The sequence below is a fragment of the Calliopsis andreniformis genome, chromosome 2 (assembly GCF_051401765.1).
Source record: "Calliopsis andreniformis isolate RMS-2024a chromosome 2, iyCalAndr_principal, whole genome shotgun sequence".
NCBI classification, from domain to species: domain Eukaryota; kingdom Metazoa; phylum Arthropoda; class Insecta; order Hymenoptera; family Andrenidae; genus Calliopsis; species Calliopsis andreniformis.
The window spans coordinates 9528432-9551001 of NC_135063.1; the positions used below are offsets into that span (position 1 = coordinate 9528432).

A 22570-nucleotide genomic window follows, 5' to 3' on the forward strand; every position below is an offset into this window, starting at 1 on the left:
GAACCGAGAAGGAAAGGCGTTAGTGGATAGGAAACTGTGCTCTCGTGGAACTGTTGCATATTTTGGAGGATCCAAGTATGTTAGAATCAGACTTGGACAGAAATTATTTGAAAGATTTTTAGTAAAAAGAATTCCATATAGTGTAGCTTTAAAGATTCTGCAATTAATTCTATGTAAAAAATTAATTACTTCATATAGAAAATCAATTTTGGATCATCTGAATAGAAGTATATGTAAATTTAAATTTTATTTGGATTGAGGAAGGCAAGTAGTATAACACGAATATGAACAAACTCGAATAGAGAAATTTCGTGATTGATTTTGTGTAAAATGTAAATTTGTTCATGTAATTCAGAACATAGTAAATTGTGAGAGTTATCTACATTCGTAATTTTAATTTGTCAATATTATACGATATAAAAAGTTGAGTAACACAAGGTCGAAGAAGTAGATTAAAGTATAAAGATCTTTGTACATGATTCCTCCAAAGATTCTTAGTTTCCTCGCGTAAAATATAAGTATAAGGGGTTTAATGAGAGAGTAACATGCATGGACAAGACTTACAGTAATCTATTATTCATATGAAATGAAAAATTAGGCATATTATTTAGAAAGTAATTTTTAGTTGTATTTATCTTTAAGCTTTAAACATTTTTTAAGTGGGACGTGTTTCCAATTTTTCATACTCTAGTATATAATTATTTTAAAATTTTAAGGTATTATATTTTTAAGAGAAAGTGTCTCTGTACCTTTTTTAAAACTCTGTTACTTTATTCTTCAGAAATTTCTTACACGTATCGTGTCTTAGGTTTCTCATTTCCAAAAACATATTTGTTCACAGCTTCAAAGGCACGATACTTTTAATTGGGAAACTGATATTGTTGAACATACGCGTTGAATATTAACCCAGTTAACAATTCGAGTGCAAAAGGTTGATTTACACCTATGTTGTCTTTTGTCTAATTCTGCGCATAACGATCACATTTTTCCTGGAAATGTCGAGTTTCGTACAAAGCTACAGCTCGTACATTGTCCTTAATTCGTTTCTTTTCCAGTGGGACAGCGTTTGTAGGGAGAAACATGGAAACAGCTGGGACGTGAGCAAGATACTGACGGGGTCAGTTTCGTGGCTTTCTCTGACATTTATCATTTTTTATATTTCACGAATGTAATTTCCACAAAAGCCTTCTATTCTCTTTTGTTCTTTTTTAAACTGTAACGCATTTCCCTATGCAAAGTCAATATTTGCTTTTAAATAGTAACAAATTTCAAATTTGCTATTTTTTAGTTATTTAAATAGACTATTTTCTCAATATTAGGAGTTCGTGTAGCTGTAGTTACGTCAATGTGTAATAAAAAAAGAAACAGTATGTTTCCTTGGAAGATGGTAATAGGTTGTAGGTCGAAGAATATGTCTGTAGATTTATGGCTGCTTCTACTTAATATTGTGCTCATTATTTTCCTTTACCATTTCATCAGGGAAGTTTGCATTTTATGAGAAATATTTTATTCTGATAGATGATAACTCGATGCTGCTACCTTGGAACGAGTAATTTATAGAAACATTATTTTCTTAGAATTGTAATTTTCAACTTCTTTGTAATTTTCATTATAGTGTAGTCCATAGAGCCTTTTTTCTTTTCTGTTTTTAATTAAATTGAATTACGGCTGACATTGACAGTAGATACATTTTCTTAGAACCTTGCACTGTAGACACAAAGGTGATTAATTGCAAAGGAAGATCAACCTTCTGCTTCGAGGAAATCATTTGAAATGTGAGAGTTAAAGGCTCATAATAGTTTTCTGGCGAAGTCGCGTAAGCAACGACTCAGCCTTTCCACAGTTTCTTTCCATCCTCTCATCGAAGCTTCTGATTTCATACTATGATAAGATTCTGAATCAAATTTACTACTAATAATAAATGCAATCCCACCCACAAATTTCTCATTTTCTCCCCCTAAAAAATCTCTCGAAACCACCCTCAATTTACATTTTCCCAAGAATTAACCGCTAACTTATCCCAATAACTCGCACCACAACCCATTTCCACCCATTAAACTCACATTTTTTGTCAACCCACAAAAAATTAAATTTCGAAGCTTTACTTAATGAAAGTTATCTCACTTGAATAATTAGTCTAAAATATACTCACGCATTACTTGCATTAAACGATCTTCTTCTTATTACTTAAAAAATTTGTGATTTACATTTGAAGAGTTCTATTAAATATTTTATAATGAATATATGTTGCATTTACCAAACAGATCTACAGCAGCAGCCAAAAAATCATTCCTTTCAGTTGTATAATTAAAGTACAAGCGTGATACACGTTATCCTCGAGAAAATGTTAAACGCTTGATCGCTCAAAGCTCTCCGTGCGTTGACACACGAATGCAGAACAGGCTCGAAGTCAAGACGCCTCGCCTTACCATAACTCCGCCTCGCATTAATATTAACCGCGCTGGCCACCCAGTGGTCCATCCAGAACAAAGAACGAGGGCGATCCCTCTGCTCGTCTAATCCTCCCTAACGCTCCAGACACGCGGCGACTCGTAAAGCAGTGAAGGAGTCGTGGCTCGCGTTAACATCAGACGTCCCTCGTAAATAATCCCGCGGCTTCGTTTTCCCGCGAAATCTCGTCGAGCCTCGGTGATCCCCTGTCGCGGTTTCGAAACGGCGATCGCCGCGGCGTTGGACGCCGGCCAGCGTGCTCGCGCGAGCGACCTCGAGCGTCGTTGCGCGGCGTCGCGAGCTGCCGCGACGCCTGGCGTCCCGTCCTCGCTGCCCAGCGTCCTCAGTGCGCCGCGTATCGTCGAACGTGCGTCGCGTTCGACACGGTGCGTCCACGTCGCGGTTCCTTCGTCGCGCGATCGAGACATGTGACGGAAGAGGGTAGAGAATGACGAGGAGATTCGTTGTGGTACACCACCACCGGAAGTGGTAGCCGCGATAGGGTCGCGAGTGGTAACTATCGGCCATTGATTTCTGGGAGAGTTTGAAATTCATTTTGAGAGCATCAAGTTCTTTTTTATATTTTGGGGATGGGGGTGGAGCCAGAGGGATGCTGAGGAGTTTCTCTGTTATCACGGTTTCAAGGCTTTGTATGTCCTTGTGAGCTCTCTGTGAGCTTGCTTATGAGTGGTTTTAGAAATTTTTATGCATTTGTGGGAATTTGAAATTATAGAAGCAATTATTGAATACATGTGACATTCAAAAGCATACAGAATATGAAAAACAGAGTGAAAGTTATGGTATTTGAAAACTGAAGTAGATTTTTATTCAGGTTTCATTTTTTTAACAGCGTTTAGAGATATATGACGTTACACAGAAATCTGCAGATGAGTTTATAGTGAGGGACCTCTGTCTAAATTCGAATCTGTATAAATATTGGTAGCTCAGTGTGTTTTTATAGAAGATATCAGTGTTTGAATGATTATAATTAGAGGTATTGCGTTGTTCTTCTGGAGATTAGGGTTTTGGAATCCTTGGGGAGCTTAAGGGATCTTAAAAGTGGATGTTGCAGGGTTGTCTTTGTTGGATAATAATGAAGGTAATGAGGATAGACGTTGGGGAGAGTCAGAGAGATGGAGGGTTTGTGTTCTTCTTCGGTTTTGGGGTGGCAGCTGGGAGATTGTTGAGAGGGTTTTGGAAAGAAGGTGTTGTACAGAGATTGTACTGTGTATAAATTGTATCATGGTTTATTGATAAATTAACGATTTATTTTATGATATTGAAATGAGTTTAATGGAAGTATTAGTGTGTATTGCACTAAAGTTTACTAATTTATGTAATATTGGTAATTTTTTATCATAATTGTTTCGAGTCGATGATGTGATTTATGAGAAGAGAAATGAGAGATTTTTGTGTGAATATTATTATGCAGATAATTATCTGATAATGGGGATACCTCCTCTTTGATCATTTTCCTGAATTTATGATGAAACCCACGATTTTAGTAGGTGACCTGTATTGAGATTATGCAGCAAATAGAAAAAACAAGTGTTATAATAAATTTCTGTTTATTCAATATATTTTCCTATAATTTATAAAAATATTAAAATTTCATCGCGTAGATATTGAATTCGTTATGTATTTCTGAAATTCATGAAAATTTTCTAAAATATTGGAAGCTCATATTGCCATTCTGCTTTAAAAGCTCTTATTTCAGGATACTAGTTTTTAATCTATTGTGATCCTTACAGAATTCCAATGATCAAAAAAGAATTTGTCAAGAAAACTCTGAAAAAATGAAAATATTGTGATAAGTTTATCATGCTCTGGAGATGATAGAAATATTGGGATGATTCATCAATGTTTCCTGAAATAATAGAAGCATCATGTTATCTCTATGCTGTGATGTTAATATTGAGATTCTTAAAATCGGAATAAACCTTCCGGGAAAGATATAGCGAATATGAATACTGCTATATGGATTGTTGTCTTTCTAAAAATAGGGAAATTGAGGTAACAATTCATCAAAGTCTTTCGTAGTAACAGGAGCTCCACATAATTCTCGTTTTTCAAAGAAAAGGATGACATTTTTGAGAAACAGATGAGACTTTTAGTTGAAACATTAGCAAAGTAGAAATATTCTATTCATCCACATATAAATCATATCAAACGTTGAGATAAAATGTTAGAATCCAATCTTCTTTCTTTTTGAATCAATAGTAGACAAGATATTTATATTAGATTTTCGAGAGCAACATATAAAGAAATTAGAGATATTGTAATAGTTAACTAACAGGTAGCAGATTTTTTAAAATTATACATTTTCTTGCAATAAGTTCATATATTTACTAAAAACAATTTTTTACTCTTGCTGGAGTGTTTATTCGAGCACACAGTGGATTCACGTGATTTGCGTCGGAGGAGAGAATGGAATTTCAAACATGTATCTGTTCATAAATTGCGTCAATGCGGTGTGTAATAGGGTTGCAAGACATTTGATATATCGGAGAATGAATTACGTGAGTTTACTGCCTGATAAGGTAGGAAAGATCATGAATGTAACCGATAGGGATGCAGCGAAGTCAATTTGACCCTTTTCATCGAATAAAATTGCAATAACTTCTTTAATAACTACGAAGACACTAAAACACAGGTTCTTTTGATTTTCAAATAATGTAATACCATACATTGCAACTCACAATACCATCAATTTGTTCCAAAACAATTACCATGATTAATTTCCTTGATTTTTCAATGAAAAAGTATCACTTATTTTGATAACTAAATGCAAATCGAGAAGCTAAATTTGGTCCAGAAGAGTGCATTGTAAATTCAGCCAACTTTTCGAGTTCACCCAACGATCGACAGACTTAAGTGACTCTCTCGTAGAAAATACAATTTCCGAAGAAAATTCAGAGAAAAGTTTCCAAGAAAGTTGGTGGGTCTGTAGGTTACGGTTCACTGGGGGTTCTGGAGATGGGAAAGCACTCAGTTTGCAAGTGGTGAGTTCGCAATTCATAAAATTCGTTATCAACTTCGAGGCTGGCAAACACGGCGAAATACGTAAACGTTGATCTCTTCCACTTAACGTTGCACTTGGGGCTCAATAAACGTGCCATTCCTTTCAGCGGAAAACAGATCGTTGATGAAAGCTTTTATAAACCATCATTCTTGATGTTTATCGGCTAATTAATACCGACAGCAGCAAATTCGTTTTCTAGTTAATTGTACGACTCCACGTGCGACCCAATATATCTCAACCAATCGATAAAATTTCGTGATTCTCTTCTTGCTGCAATATTTATTCCATACCTTTCGAAATGTTAAAAATCTATCACCTCTCGATTTATTTTTACATCAACGCGGTCCAACGTTCCTCTATAAATATTCGATTTCGTTGTCCTATTGGGACTCCAATTCCCAGGATACACAAATTAAAAAAAAACACGAGATATTGCAGGTAATATTACGTAGTTTCATTTCCACAAAGCTGGACGTGAATGGGTTTTCTTTTGAAATGTCTCGTCACATTCAGCTGCATTTATATGTTACATTCTTATTCGTTTTCTGTTCCTTGAGACTTCCGTCACTTTGATACGGCGTTTTTCTTTACATTGCAAAAGATTCTTGTAAAATTCCATTGAATTTCGTGAGACCTTTGATACGTTGCATCAGTGTCGATAAAGAACTTTCTCAGACCCCCAAAGAAGATTGTGTCCGTGATCTTAACGATGTAGTGCAGTTAATAGGTCCACGAAACGAAATAGAGCGGTCTCGACACTCTCGACAGGCCACCATTCTTACGTAAATAAATTAATTGCTCGACTCGCCTACATCGGAGCGAACCTATTTATAATGGCAAAGTAACGATGAAGCCTCGGGACTGGAAAAAGTAATTGGGACGCTAATTGATGAGCCGACGCATCCTTCTGGCTGGGAAATAAATTATGTCAAAGCTGTAATCGTGATAGCTTGCACATTGAGAAATGACATTTACTTCAGTAAATTCTGAGAATCTATAGTGTTGGTCAAAAGGAAGTTTGAAAGTCAAACGTAGGCATAGACTAGAAAATTTCCCAAAAGTAAATTGCTGATGCTATGACAAGTGAAATTTACTGGTAAAGTTACTATATAAGTATAGAACAGTGTCGATGTTGATCTTCTCAAATTTATTGAAGTTTGTAGAAATCAATTTCGAGAAATTTCAGGATAAATGATTATTTAAATAAGTGAAAAAGTTAAGGATGTACTTGTATTTGTATAATACACTATATTTCCTTGCTAGAGGCTCGTGGTTTTTACACTGAACTCGTATGCAAAGTGTTTGAGGAGTGAACGAAGCGAGAGAAATATTTCTACCTTGCAGTAGATGCATACAGTCAGTGGTCAGACAGAGTATTCCTCTTACCGCCTGTGTCCCTTAACAAATTGTATTCTATACTTTCAATTTATTTAACATCATCGAGTTTGAAACACTGTATATTTCTAAAATCACTTTGTCTAAGAGCAACCCCTTCTTGTTTTATCGAAAGTGTAAGTAAGAGTGCACGACAGCAAAGATTATTCGCGCTAAATAATTCTAGTTGTACGATTTAATCAAATATACTAGTAAATTTATAACGGGGGAAGCCTATACTTTAATTCTTAATAATTAAATAAGTTAAACTTCATTTTGACCACCATTAGATTTCTAGAAAAAAAATATTCAGAAAGGAAAGTTGCAGGCTACAGATCAAATATTGCAATTATTATCAAGTAACTTTTTTGTAATATAAATTAGAAGCTACACAAATGAAATTCATCGTGTCTAAATGTTACACAAACTCGTATTCTGTGTCTCCGAAATTAACGGCCACGATACCACGTGTTGCTTCAGAATTCCAGCTCCTCGAGCGGCACCATTCTCGTGAGCTCGGTCGTCGAATCGAGGCTGTTCCAAATTTCCGATTGCGCATGAAATCTGTGTGGGACGTGAGAAGTCCACGGTATCGCCGCTCGCGTGTGAAACCAGCGGAGGATACACCCTTCGAGGGCTATCTGCTTCAAGAATAATCAAATTCGACGAGAGCCAGCTGGTTTTCGAGAGGGCGATTGCTCTCCTGGGACCTAATAAATATAGCCAGAACGATTCTCGTGCAAGTGCCGAGAATTTAAATTATTCGACAGAGGAAAGTGTTCCGAACATTTGGAGATCTTCGAAATCTGCCAAAAAATTCAGAGCTGACAACAGACTCTTCTCTAGAGAATCTACGATCACTGAACGTGCAGTGAACACTTAGTAAGGCTTTCTGAGACTTTCGTCGAGATCGTGTTGCACTCGTGAACCGAAAATCGCTGGTGGATTAGATACTCAAGAGTTAGGGAACTAAAGAGATAAGCAAGATGGCGGAGAACTCGCTCCGCAGGAAGACCAGGTCCGCCTCGATTTGCGCTCCTGGTTTCTCCAGCATGGAACAAATGTTGGAGGCGATGCCTCCCTCGGGTGCCAGGGAGAGGGATAAAATCGACAGAGAGAAAGATAGTGGCAGTGGGACCCCTGATAGCAGCACACCGACCAGAAGACGCAGACCAGCCACGAGGTCCCAGAGTGCTCGTGTTTCCGGCGCCAATAAGAGTATCCGGCGTCGAGCAGCCGCTCAAGGTAATAGGATGATATAGTTTCTCATTTTTACTGGAAACTGCGATTGTCTCAGCGAAGACGAGAAAAGTCTGTCTCGTTTTTGTGATTTTTCATAGTCTTGTATCTTGCCAGATTTTTTGAGAGTGGGTGAGAGAAAATTGTTTCGAATGCCTGAGGAATAACTGACTCCTTCCTCTTTTTAATGAGCAATTTTGAATATTTCATCTTGCACGTCTTTAGATACCTATACTTTCAGAAATTAAATTTTTATATTTTTAAATCTTCAAACCCTTAAATCCTCAAATCCTCAAATCTTCAAATCTTCAAATCTTCAAATTTTCAAATTTTATTATAATATTGTAATATCCTGATTGTATCCGGATTATAACATCCTGACAATCTTTTTTAAATTCTTAAAGACTTATTTCTCGTGCCTGTTCGTATATTGATTTACCCAGCCACAAATCATAATAAAATTGCTCGAGGAACAGATTCACAGTCCTTCGAGAATTAATCATCATTAGAGGGTCTTTGGACGCATCAGAACTCTCGCATGATCGGTTCCCATATTCTGTGCTATATCAGGATACCGATGTTGCGCGAAGGAACACGCGGATAACGCTGATCTTCCCTTGGTTCAATGCTTCCGAGTCACTCGTCCATTTTTAAATTAGCTCGACGAAGGCTTAAGTGACGAGACGCAGCGACGTCATTTCCGACGTCACTCATGTCGTGGACGTCGAAAGGTCTTACGACATAAATTGTTCCGCAAGTCCTAGTTCTAATAGCTTAAAATGTCACCACGCATCATTTCCGCAGGATGATGGACGACTTTCTCTAATTATAGGGGGCAGCAGTTAAAAGTTGTTAAAAGCAGTTGACCTTTACAGTTGCAATTTTTGCTCCCCAGCGGATTATCTTGGATTTTTCAATAAAACTTCATTTCTTATAATCGAGAACTATTTTATTTTTTAATCTTTCATGCAATTCTTCTTGGTTTCTTGTGATTGCCTTCTATGACTGACGGGAAAGGAAATTTGAAAGTATTTTTTAATCAACTTAGCGACGTTGTAAACGTGCACGTGAGGGTACCTTTATTAATACTTCGCTATTGTTATCTCGAATAACTGTGGTTGCAAGGTAAAACAGTATAAGTTACATAAATTTGTTTTCAGGAAATAACGTTCGTTTTAATCCACAATTCCGTGTTATGAACTTGTTTTATTAAATTCTCGGTTTCTCGAGGCGAAACATTCTTTAATCGAATCTTCTTTCGTTACAAATACAAATTCCATTTTGTGGAGTGTCTGTATAGGATACTTAAACTATGGAACCTCCAGAATCTCTGATGCTCTCTTGATCCCAGTAGATTATCTCTCTTTAATCATCCACGACACCTCGTTGTCGCTTCCCAATTTAACACTGGCGCGAGAGGGAAAGGGACAGCGGGTGTCTTTAAATAAGCTTCATTTAGTCGGGCCGGAGCCCTTCGCGGGATCGTATTTTTGAGTTAAATGGATCCGACGAGAACGGCACCGTGTCTCAGCTAAGGTATACTGGTACCAAGGAGGCCCGTTTAGTCTGTCAGTGACCTACTACCCAAGCATGTGCTGCTAGAATAGAAACCGGCGTGATTTCGAGCACCCACCGAGCCGTGGGACGCTGTCGACGCGATGTACAAGCCAAAGTACATCTAACTGCAGCCTCCAATTGCAGAAATTATTGTGCTTGGAGAGAGAAAAATTAGTTGAACAAAACTGAGCAGTTTTAACGAGAACAGATGAACCTTTCTTGATTGTATCTTTTTTATTAATATTGACTTCTCAAGTTAAAGGATACCATTTCTATGTTTCTTACAAGAATAAGAAATTGTTTAAGATTCTGTTTGTTATAATTACGGTTGGATATTTATTGCTAGGTTTTCAAATTTGAAGATTTTTCGGTGATAAGATAACGTAAGATTCTTTTTATCCATAGAGCTCAATAAAATCCACAAGCTAATAGAAAGTAGTGTACTTCAGTGGTTTCCTTTTATTCTTCTAGACATATTTTTTGATGCCACGTTATGGGCAATACTGCGTGAAGAATCTGACACATGGACTTTCATCAATCAGTATCTGAATTCCCCAAGCACCAGTATCGTTAAAAAGAAAAATGAAATACAATACTTCTGATTTATTGCTTTTCGAATCAAATTTCTAGCTACGTGATATGTAGGTATATATATATCGCAAACAATTGACGCTCTGGTAATTGCTTATAGATCGTTATTGCCTCGGTCGTTTTGTTGATTGGCGTTTCATTTTCTCTCGCCACTCTTGGTATTTTTCCTCGACTGCCCCTCGAGTCCTTCAGAGAGCTACTAACTAGGGGGTGAAAAGTAAGCAATTTTTTAAATGGTCGCCATTTAAAATAACGAGAAGTTGGCACGTGAAAAGCTTATTTGGTTTGAAAAGCTAGCTCTGCAAAGAAAGATGAAAAGCGAGATTGGGGGTGCAGTCACGTGGATCTGAAAGTGTTATGAATGTAATCTGATCGTTGGAAAAATTCTTTCCCCTTTATTACTTTACTTCTATTTTACTTTCGTTTTACTCTCAGTAGCAATGTACCATGGAAATCTATATACCGTTCCACCATTTATTTTCCTAGATTTATTAATACCATAAATCTCGTACCGAAATTAAAGGGGTATTAAAGAATTGGAAAACGCAGATTGTACAAAGATAATATAATAGAAATAGATAGTAGATACATAGTTATACAGTAGTTCTCCTTTTAAATTGAGTTATTTTTAATAAATTATTTTTTAAATATCACAATATCTTTCTTGTACTGATCTCATTAGGAGTTTTTAATAATTTTATTCAAAATCATACAAATCAGTATTATTCATAATTCATGAAATAGTATTATCACTCATATTCAAATGACTTCTCCCTAAAAACTATCCACTTTAAAAAGGGAATTACAGTAATCGAGAAGCGTCCACCCGCATTTCCGTTCCAACTTACCCCGAATTTCCAAGTCATAGGTATTAAAAGTATCATGTTGGCCCACACCCGAGCATCTAATTATACATTCATGTTTTGATTTCTGATTTCAGCCGCGCACCACCACCACCATCACCACGAAGGCACAGTGAAGTCTGCTCATTGCAGCAGCGAGCCCAGATTGACTGACAATGACATCAGTCCTGGCCTCAGGAGAAGAGGAAGTCGAAGGGGTCAAAGTATGCATCACACTCATCACAGAAAGAGTAACGCATTTTTGGACGTTCCTGACACTTCGTCACAGATCCCGCCGAGAGATGAGGGCGAGGATGAGGACAGTTATAGGCTCAGAAGCTTCAGTCTTACCAGCAAAGGTAGGATTTTTTAAAATGAATATTATTTGGGAAGATTCTACTGGGGGTGATTTAGTAATAAGGATATTTTAAATCAGAGGAATAGGAGTGCACTTATTCTTAGGATTTCCTAGGTTTTTCTCTCTTAGGAAGTTATACAGAAACTTATGAAATTGAAAGTGAACATAGGTAGTTTTTTTAGTAATTAAATAGGTTATCTGATAATCGCAGAAAGAGAGCACAACGTATGCAAAATAACAAATTTATTTCCAAAAAATATCACTGAGGTGCCAGTATTTCGTCTGTATTCAACTTACTTAATATTCTAAACAACAGTTCACAATATTACTATATCAGTAAAATAACTTCATAAAACTGCTTCTTTTCACCTCGTCAAATCACTCGTCTCACTGTCTCATCGATCCGCTTTCAACGAAAGCAGGATACCAAAAAAAAGATAGTATCACAGGTAACCATAAAACCGCCCATCACAATAGAAAGAGTTCGAATTCAAGCGAGAAGAAAGAGGCGAACAGGGACCGATTGCAGAGTAATCGGGAAAGACGTCGAACCTACGATTGTCGAACCAACGATTGTCGAACCTACGTGTCCATCTGAAAACGGTTTCTCAGCGGGAAAGATTGCTCGATTCCGCTCCAGCCCGCGTACAATTTCTCGCGTGGCTGGCTATTGTTTCTCCCCCATCACTGGAATCGTTTTCCCCTCCTGCTCTCCAGAGATCATCCTCGAGCGATTCCTATCAGCTTTATCGGGACCGATGGTCGGATTCTAGTTCGAATTGGTCCGTGGCTCGGCCTGCGCTCGGCCGCGAACAAGCCGCGCCAGAAATACACGTTTCCCGTGGTAGAGGGAAAGAAAAAGGCCGGTGGCCAGGCAGGCTCGGGTAGGAGGGCCCCAGTAGAGGCGAGATAAGCGAAAATAGAGTATCTATAGTTGTGACGTCGTACGACTTCCTCGAAGCGGCCACGCGAGCGAGCTTTAGCAGCCAACAAACGCGCGTGAAAGTCGTTTACTTGTTTAATCCCCCTTCGATCGCGCGGATCCTAGGTTTCGAGGGTCTGTAATAGCGGATTCTGGATCGGGGGAAGCTGATGGGACTGTGTAGTCTCGTGCACAGGGTGTCCACGCTGAAGCAGGCTTCCTGAGTGTCTCCTGTTTTTAATGACACGAAAATCGACCGTGTTATAATTGGAATGGTTTCGAAGGAGAGATATTATGGAAGAATAATCTTTTGTGTAGGATTATTCTTCTTAGTTTTTTCTAAATTTTGTGTTATTAAAAAGGGAGGAAGTATTTAGGTGGTCTGTTTCAGCTTGGACACACTGTGGACTATGTTGTAAAAGTCTATGTACTTGGTATCTATGTAGGACATATATCTTGCGATGTTGCGATGTTCGAGAAGATATAGAAGTATCTTTTATGGTGCTTCTTTTAGTGCTTATTGAGGTTGAGAGGAATTCAGTATATTAAGTCATTTTGTAAATGATGTCGTTGAAGAGTATTTTGAGAGTTAGTTGAGGGATTATTGTTTTCTAGGTTTCAAATTATTTTACAATACTTATCTCAAATTAAATTTTTCTTATTTGAAATGCAATGTGAAATGGGACACAACATTAATTATGAGATTATTGAATGATAGATATTATTGCTTTACTTTTAAAATATTCTTAGTTTCAGTAGATACACAATCATTTACTGTTTATACAGGTTTAGGAACTTCCATATTTTTTTAAAATACTGTACTTATGGAATGATTAATGTATAAAGATATGGAGGATATTGTGTATTGTATTTTCTAACTATTAAATGTGTTAGTAGTTTATTTCTGATCCACTGAAAGGAAGAGTAGTTTAATTAGAGAGCTGAGGAAGCTAGAATGACAGTAGAACGAGTAGCCCTTTGGTCAGACATTGAACATATGGTCACATATCTTCGATTCAGTATTTTTCCTTAATTATAAATTAAGTCATTCTTTTCAAAAAGCAATTGAATACTTTCCTACTATATTTTCACACATACTCGATAAAAAAGGGATTTTTTATTGATTAATGATGTGTTTCATACTTGTTACATATTTTTTCAAACAAATTTCATTTCTTACTTTTTTAATTCTCCAATTTAAACACTGACATTTTGTATATGAGTGTCTAGCGTGTAGATATATTCTTATCTTGATTGCCAGGATTTATCGAATTTTCAATTTCAAATTAAATTCCTTGTATGCCATGCAATTTTTTGAACTATAGAAAGGCATTGCTAGTGCTAATAAAAGAAAGCCTCGTGTAGGAGATTTTCTCAGGCGTTTGATTCACCTACGGTCTGATATTTGACTTTTCTATTTTATTCTCCGACTGGCGAAGATTTCTATAAAAATATTCGATCCACGTGCTTGCCAATATACCCTCCTCCTTGTGTCTTCTCCTTGACGCGTTTCGCCATCGAATTTTTGCCGTGCCTGATTGTTTTATGAATTCAATTCGCCACTGCATTCTTATGTCACTTCATTATTATTTATTTTTCATACGTAATTTATATTTTACGAGCGTAGGAATTTTATTACGCAGTAATTACTATGAAATGAGTTAAGAATTTTTTCAAATATATCAAAAATATATTTTTTACATTTTCGTAAAATCAAATACTACATAGAATAGAATTTAATTAATCTCTCGGAATGAAATGAAATTTATTGCGAAAAAAGTTCGATGGTACGTATGAACGAAATGAAATGAAAAAAGAGTTAATATTTAAAATGGATTTCCAGCTGTTTCTTCTTGAAGAAAAATTCCTATTTTCTTGTTTTCAGTGATCTGAAAATCAAATTATAATAAGAGTAGAGGGCAAATAATCTTCAGATAGGTGTGCAGCTGATCTCACGGAAAGTCTTTTGCCTCTAATCTGATCGGGTTGCTTGATATCACGTTAAACAATTTCCGTGGAATGATCGTTTAAGGGGAGAATTTGCCTTAAGGGCGTGGGACCCTTTAGGTGGGAGAATATCGCCAGCGAAATCACCATAGCAGTTTGCGAAGTTCATTGAATAAACAGCTTCGTGAAATTAATATTTTCCATGAATAAATTAATATCCCATACTTTTTAAAGTAAAGATAATGTCGAAACGACATCGTGAAATTTTTCAATAATCTAGTCAAAAATTTCACTATTAAAAATAAGTAGACTACCAAAAAACGTAAGGTGAGGGTACTTAATCTACTTTACACAGCCATTGAAATCTGAGATTTATAACGATGAATCTCCTTCCAAAATTGTATCACTATTATTTTCAAAACTAAGCTATCGTGTTATAATTTGCAATTCCTAATATAAATTCCATAAATACCTATATCTACATATAACCAGATGTGTCTATTAGTTTCAACGTTCTTCCACCGCGCAAATTGCAGATTCCCAAGCTGACATAAAAATCTTCCCACCGGTTGTCGTTTCCGAAGCAAAAGAGCTCACGACTTTTCTTTTATTCGCATCCCAGTTATAAAGAACTCTTAACTGTGGCATCGACAACTCGAACGCCCCGAGAAATTCGAGCGTGGAAATTTAAAGAGACCTCAGTTTATCTCGTGTCGTTTTTGTCAGACCGTTCTGCCGCAAAGGCACCGCCTTGGCTTGCCAGCGAATTTGTTAATTGAAGCACCTATTTTCCCGCGTCAGTCGCGTCCACTAATTAAAACCGTAATATTTTTAATGTCTCCATCTCGTTTGCGGAATACTCGCTCTTTAAAGGCGACGTCGTGTTCTCGCATCGTTGCGTCAGTCGACCACGTGGCGTAAATTTCGCCGAAGTAGACAGTACGAAAATCTTGAGAAGAAACCTTTCTCACAGACTCTTGTATCGTCAAAAAATTATACATCATCCTTTAGTCGAACAGTAGGAAATTTCAGATGCAAACAATTCTCGTTAACCAGGAGAAACGCTGCTTCGAGAAGGGTGCTTCAAGCTATGACGTTGTTATCATCCAAATATTTTCTTTTTGCGCGGTAAAATTAATTTCCACGAAAGCGCTGCTCGTGGCCGTTTCTCGTTAACGTAAACAAGAATTTGCACATTGTACGACGATGGACGGGCAGGGCATATCTCTCGTTAATCACGTTGGCACGGTTGCCAGATGGATCATGTAATATCACGGGACGTGCTAGGCCAATAACTTCGGCCAAATCCTCTTACGATTAGTGTCAATGGAATTACCCTCTGAAACGTGGTTGAATCATTTAATACACAAGACTGAAAAGTCAATTGGATCTTTGTGTCTCTAACGCGACACGCTTTTTCCATTAAATTCGGTTGGGAAATGTGGCGCAGTGGATGTTACGTACATTGATAGAATCAGAGGGAAAATGTGTTTCATGTGATTATGGGAAGCAAAAATTAATTTTGATTAGTAGAATGGAAAGCGAAGAAAAGAGTACTCAAAAAGTGGTTTAAAAATTTGAAGGTCTGAAATTTGAAATATTTATAACTGTTAAAATTTGAATATTTGAATTTTGTAATGTTTGAAAATTAGAATTTTGTCATATTTGAAAATTTGAATTTTGTAATATTTGAAAATTTCAACTTTTCATTTACAATGTATACAACTTTAATATATTTTCTCATGACACACATTTTCCTGTTCAACAATAAACAGAGGGCGAATGCAAAGGCAAATACAACAGACGAATTTTTCATAACCAAATAAAATGTAACTTTTCCACCACCTTTTTAAAGTTCACAAAAAGTCTGATACTTTGACCAGAAATAATTGAAAAAAATTCCGTGTCATTCTCTGGTTAGTTGAACAAATTGAATCTGTGTTGGACGTGGAAATAAAATTGAACGACGTAGGTCTGGATCTGGTTCTACGCGTGTACGAAAATAAAGCGGTTGAATGAGACAATTTACTTTTTTCGCGGACGTGCACGAGCGTGTAGGGTAGCTCCGTAATTCGACAGCAGAGCCGGAACGTTTAAAATCAGCGTGTCTGTCGTGTGCAAATGAAATTCGACCACCTGTTACTTTAAAGGAAATTTTGATTTGCTGCCAGTTCCTTTAGATTATCATACTCATCGTGCACTATCGCGAGACCTCGTTATTGATTTCGTTCCTTCTGCCATTGAGATTATTTATAAATTGTTTGTGTAAGTTAAATTGTGCACTATTAATAAAGGAAGATATGAATGTATTTACATGAGTAATTTGAATAATTAGTATTTGGTGCACTGTGGTATTTGATATTTTTAAAATTCTATCTTCCTTTTTCATAAATTATTTAGAAGGTACGATTGGTATGTTTAAGGGTATAATCGACCACTAAATACGTTTTAAAAATATATTTCCACGAGATTCTAAATTTGATTCTCGACATTAATCGTTATTCGAAACCGTGGGGCTTATACGAATTTTTTAAAAGAATCGTTTACATAGAAATTCCTCCAAGTTAAATATTTGCTCAGCAGTTCGTCAAGAATAAAGAAGTTCTACTTATATGTTTGAACAAAGGAGAAACTTGGTTAAAAATAGATTATTAAAAGGAGCATCGCGAATCATGATGGCTAATATGTATATAAAAAATGTTAAACGACGATGCAAAATTGAAATTTGTGAGAAAAGGCATGGAAAAGGAAGAAATTTTGAAACCTATTTTTTGCGTCAATTTAGTCAATCAATAATAAGCTTCTTTAAGAAAAGATTGTTGAAGTGGAGCAAAACTTTAATATTAAAAATCCTTCTTGCCTCAGTGGGTTGAAAGATTTGCCTTTGTGTCAAATTAACTTTGCAATATCAAACGATGACGTAAAAGAAATCATATAAATTTATTAACAGGTATTATATAACTTCTTTCTTTCAAATGAAAATATTTGCATAAATTGACTTATTCTACGATAAAAATTGAAGATTGACATTTGATGGGGTTAGTACAAAATGGTTGGAAAATTAAGTTACCTTCAAGTTTCATTTCCTTTTATTGCATTGTGTAGATGTCTCATTTGAGGTTGAATATTTGATTTTTCAAAGTGGAATAGATATGATGTTATCTTCTACAGGATCTTGTGGTGTGGAGTCTGTAAAAACAGAATAATATCAAGATTAGTATTTCATTCAGAATTTTACTAAGAAAATTCGCAATGATTTTCGCTTTCCTGAGATTTCTTTTATTTCTTTACAAAATATTTCAAAAATACGTTATTTTCACCTATTAGTTTCTCTCAACTTCAATTTACAATAAACATATAATTAAAAAAAAATTAATCACTTCAGTAGCTTTGTTTTCCAGCTGTATAATAATTGCATCCTCTTTATCAGAAAAGAATCCGTTTAGAACTAGTACGCTTTTCTACTTCACATCTGCATTATATTTTAGGGATATACTTCACTGAAAATGTCCTGCTCACGAAGTAAATTAGTTTGAGAGTAATTATTGACGTCTAGTACCTACTTACGAGAACCGAAAGATATTAATGTTCTCTTCACCGCAACATAATTTCTCTTAATTTCCAAAGTTTACGAATTACGTTGCGCTGTTACGAAACGCCTCGTGACGAGGGGTTCTCTAAATTTTGCCCATTGTCTAGTCGATCGTCTCATCAATCATTGAAATATTTTGTTACGTAGTACGTATCCCCCTAAACCTTCGCGTATTCGGGAGGGTATGATTGAGGTGTGTGTCAATGAATTTCTGGAAATATACCTTTGTCGATTGACATGACGAAGTGGACATTTTGCATGCCTATAATTCCTGCATTTATGTGCATGTGCGTGTGGAAGATACTCGAAACGCGTTTTAAATAATCAATTCTTACGTTCTTCTAATATTGAATCATGAACAAGATTAACATAACAGGTATGCAGGTATAAGGTATCTATATTCAATTTGGGGATACCTACTTATATTTAATTCACTGAACATATTGTACAATCAATTTCTCAAACCTTGGTATGATAAGGATTGAAAAGCTATAAAGTAAATGACCCAATATCTGAACGCTTAAGATAGTATTACATGATTCAGTAAGTGGGCAACCCACATGCATGTCCTGCTACTTGAATTGCATTACAGGTACTGAATATACTATTTAAAATTTTATTATACTATTTTTTGTCTTATATTGTTCTTTATTAGACACATTAGAATTTATACTTAAAATTAAATAAAATCAGAAATAGTGTCCAAATATAAGGACATAGTCAGCTACGTGGCCATTTTCTTTATCAAATATGCAAACAGTAATTAGTAATTAAAAATCATATTAGATACATAAACACTTTAAAATATAATCTGATAGATATTACCTCACTAGTTTGGTACCAATTCCTCAGGCACACTATTCCTTAGTTATTCCTTCTCAAGGCTTCAACACAGATGCTATAACGAACACTTTCCCTTATTAATTTTCAAGTTAAATCCAAAGCACTCTGCTCGCGCTTTTAATGAAGTTCTCCACATTGATCGAAATGAATATGAACCTAAACGATGTTCCCTGTCCGCTCACGTTGTCGAGGGGAAGTATCGAGCGTTTACACTAACTACAGTCTGACCATGGTCTGGCAGGATATTCGAGAGGTCAATGAACAGGAAAGGGAGTTCAGAGCCGATGTGGGTAAACATAACGGGCTTGCTAACGCGTTTCGTTACCATAGAATAGTAAATAATATCGATTCTCGTCGCCTCGCATCGGATGTAGGCTCGACGACTGCTTCCGCTGGATTATTTTCGCCTACTGCCAGGGCAAAATATTCCAATATTCGGTCTGCAGAGTGTAAAGGTTAACGATAAAACCCAGGGAATTCGTTAAAGTTAATTGCTGACCTCAGCGAACGGTTTATAACCATTTCTGGTCCTCGATTAAAGTTGCTCTCCTCTCGACGATCCCTCGCGTTTGGTTTGGACGCTGATACGTTCGGTCACTGAAAAAGAGTGGTAGTTATCTGGTGTATACTGTGAGTCGTCGATTTTTTTATGCTAAATATATGTCGATGTAAATAATAGGTCAAATTCATATAAAACATTTTCGAACTTATATAAAGAAAATAATGGGATGCTAAATCAAATTTTTAAATTTGAATATTTTCGGGTATTTAAATATTAGAATATTGAAATTTTCAAATTTTCAAATTTTCAAATTCAAATTTTTAAATTCAAATTTAAATATTCAAATTTTCAAATTTAAATATTCAGATATGGAAATTTTCAAATTTTCAAATTGGTGTAAGAATTAATCCCAGCATCACTCAATATGAAGCACATTTTCAAATCAACAGCTTTTCTGAAAAATCATTCTTTATATTACCTTTATTCGATATACGTTACTCAATACATAAAACGAGTAGAATTAAGAACGTCATTTTTATTATATGACAACTCCTATGCTCTGCAGTATACTTCTCTATCACTTGCTTCTATGAGACATTAAGGTATTTCTAACAACATCGTGAAGATTTTAAGACCATCACTGATGGCACTATTTTATGATAGAGCCACCCTTGATACGCTGGCTAACACTGTACCATCAGAGCCTCGAAAACCGAAGTGATTTACGTTTGCCTTTATGACGCAGCAATTTATGCGCAGATATATCGATGATAAACATCAAAGGTGCCGTGAGATAATGCGTCGAAGGCGAGCCATTAAGGATTTCGGTATTTTGCGAGCGTGACGTTTATAAGAGTGAAGTAGATCGTCATCAGCAACAAGTTACGTCCTGTTTTCTATTTATTTCCCGTCGGCCCGTTTTATTTCTGCTTCCAGTCGTATTACACTGGACGTTCATTCCTGCGAGCCACCCTCTCCTAGTCGAACGAACCCTCGTAAAACGAATGGCGCACGACCATAAAGTCATGAAACGTCGTCGATCGATCCAGAGGAGAGTATTTGTATTCGTCGTCTGTCCATATATGTGTCATTTCATCCAAGCTTCATTTATTCCGCCCTATTTTTTCTACGAACTTCTCCCCCAATATCTTCCAGACCACCTGAGGACCAACCCTCCTTCATTATTCCAAAATTTGCTTTTCCTCGTCTCTGTTTGTATTTGTGTTGGGTCCTGCAGCACTTCGTTCATATGAGAACAAGGTCTAAGAGAACTTTTTCTTAATTAATTCTTTGAGTTCGTAATAATTTAGTCAGTTTGTAATAATATTCCTAACTTGGATTAATACTTATACAATTTATAACTTATACTATCACTGAATGTTTTATCTTTTCTAAAATATCACTATTTACAGACTACTATACTTATCGTTATCCTCCGAAAGCTGACTATACATATCTTACTATCTCAGTCCTCGCCCCATTGCTTTCCACTTCAGCCATCAAATATTTATTACACAATATTCCTTATCTACGTATGCACAGGACATCTGTTCTTTCCGAAAGTTGCAGAACACTTCCTGTTATAACGTCTTAGAGCATCTTACTGCACGGTCCTACAAACCCTGTCGTTATTCATGCATTTCACCCATGCATACAATCCACAGTTGCCGCTTGATCGTGTATTCCATCCGTGCTCCTCACCTCGTAAATTTGATGTAAAGCGCCCCCAATGATGGCGGATCGTTCGTCAGGGAGCGATTTTAGGGGAATTTAAAACTTACACCCGCTATTAAAAGTGTCGTAAAATGCACGGGTGGGAGAGTCCATGTCGGACCTGGTGTCCGATATAACAGTACACTGGAGTGCATAGTATGCAAGTCAAATGCCGAGTGGCACTTGTCGTGCAGGAGGGGTCAAAGTCTATTTTCATTCTTTATTCACCGTTCCTCGTTAAATGTTCTCTCGTCTTCAGGTCGCTGCCCTTGAGACGAACGTGTTCGCCACGCTTCTCGTCGATGCTCTATGTGGGTGTTGGTTCGCTATTCCATCTTGTTAGGGCTCAAGTATTTTTGACTTAATTACTGGAGAATTTAATGGCTCTGTAATCTGTAGACATAGTTTTCCAGTATTTAGTTTCTTAATAATTCTTAAACACAACTCGAATTGTAAAATATAGGATAGATAAAAAGTTATACAATTTTTTAGTGACAGTGTCTTATGAATATCTATTTGTATTGAAGTAGAAAATAGTTGCGTTAAATATTTTCTGTTTGTTTAATTCTAACAGACACTTTAAGAGGACTCCTTCATTATATTTTAAAATTTTCTTGCTCAGAGATCGATAACAGCTTCCAGTTGGTAGAGGAACACAATTATTTTGTAATTAAATTACGGGGTGAGCATTTAATTTAAATTAAACAAGCAAACATTCGACACTGTGCTTCTTTCAACCAGACAGCCTTCACTGATGAATAGCAACGTGATATAGCGATTTGTTGACAGTGCTACGGGGGCAGGAAATGCACCCTCTGTGCAAGTGCATTTTCTGTCATAAACATACTGATGAAATTGCCAGCGGTGTGATTAATTTATAAACGTGGTTAACAACCGTGGCTCGTAGTTATTTATAATTTCTCTATTTCTCTACGTTTACATTAGTCAATCACATTTCATTTGACGTTACTCTTGTTTAATTAACAAAATTAGGAAATATTGGAAAAATTTGATATTCATGTAAAGTTTCAGTATTACACTTAAACAAAAGGGCTTGCAATTATGAAATTATGTAGCAGGTACAAAGATTAAAATCTTATAGCAAAGAGTCTCAAATCATCTATCTAAGAGATTTCACCCAACATAAAAGAGTCCAATTTAAAAAATCATTTGCCCGAACCTCAGCTTCAAACACTTTCACGCCCATAACAGCTTAAATAATTCTTCCTTAAAGTCTATCCCCCTTTCCAGGAAACTACCCTTTCTATGCCTTTTCTCAACTTCGTCCAACCGCCCACGCAATCACCATAAAAAAATTAAACGCCCGCACGTGGTCGTTAGGTTAATCGTTCCCGATTCAACCTTCGCGCAAAATTGCAGTTCAAGGTTTGCTCTTGAAAAAGAAAGAAGAGCGACGCGGTAAATCATCGAATGGCGTGGTAATGAAAGTTAATGAAAGGGACTGGGTAGTCATCGCCTGAAATAGCCACCGTTTTAAAAATAAAACCCTCTGTTATCCGTTCGAAGTAGGTTCTCCTTCGTGTGTTTACGAACAACAGCAGGGCTGGGAGAGCGCGCGCGCGCGAGCCCCACCGCACGGAAAATTATTAATTACAG

General features: G+C 36.5%; 1 protein-coding gene across 1 annotated transcript in view; it reads left to right on the forward strand.

Moving 5' to 3' along the window:
• The first annotated feature begins 2817 nt into the window (after positions 1 to 2817).
• Positions 2818 to 22570, forward strand: part of Rgk3 (Rad, Gem/Kir family member 3) — a 62415-nt gene continuing 42662 nt past the window's right edge. Inside the window, exons 1-3 of the mRNA XM_076388656.1 lie at positions 2818 to 2964; positions 7328 to 8092; positions 11175 to 11435. Of these exons, the coding sequence (XP_076244771.1) occupies positions 7834 to 8092; positions 11175 to 11435 (520 nt within the window). The 5' untranslated portion in view covers positions 2818 to 2964; positions 7328 to 7833. The remainder of the gene's footprint in view (positions 2965 to 7327; positions 8093 to 11174; positions 11436 to 22570) is intronic.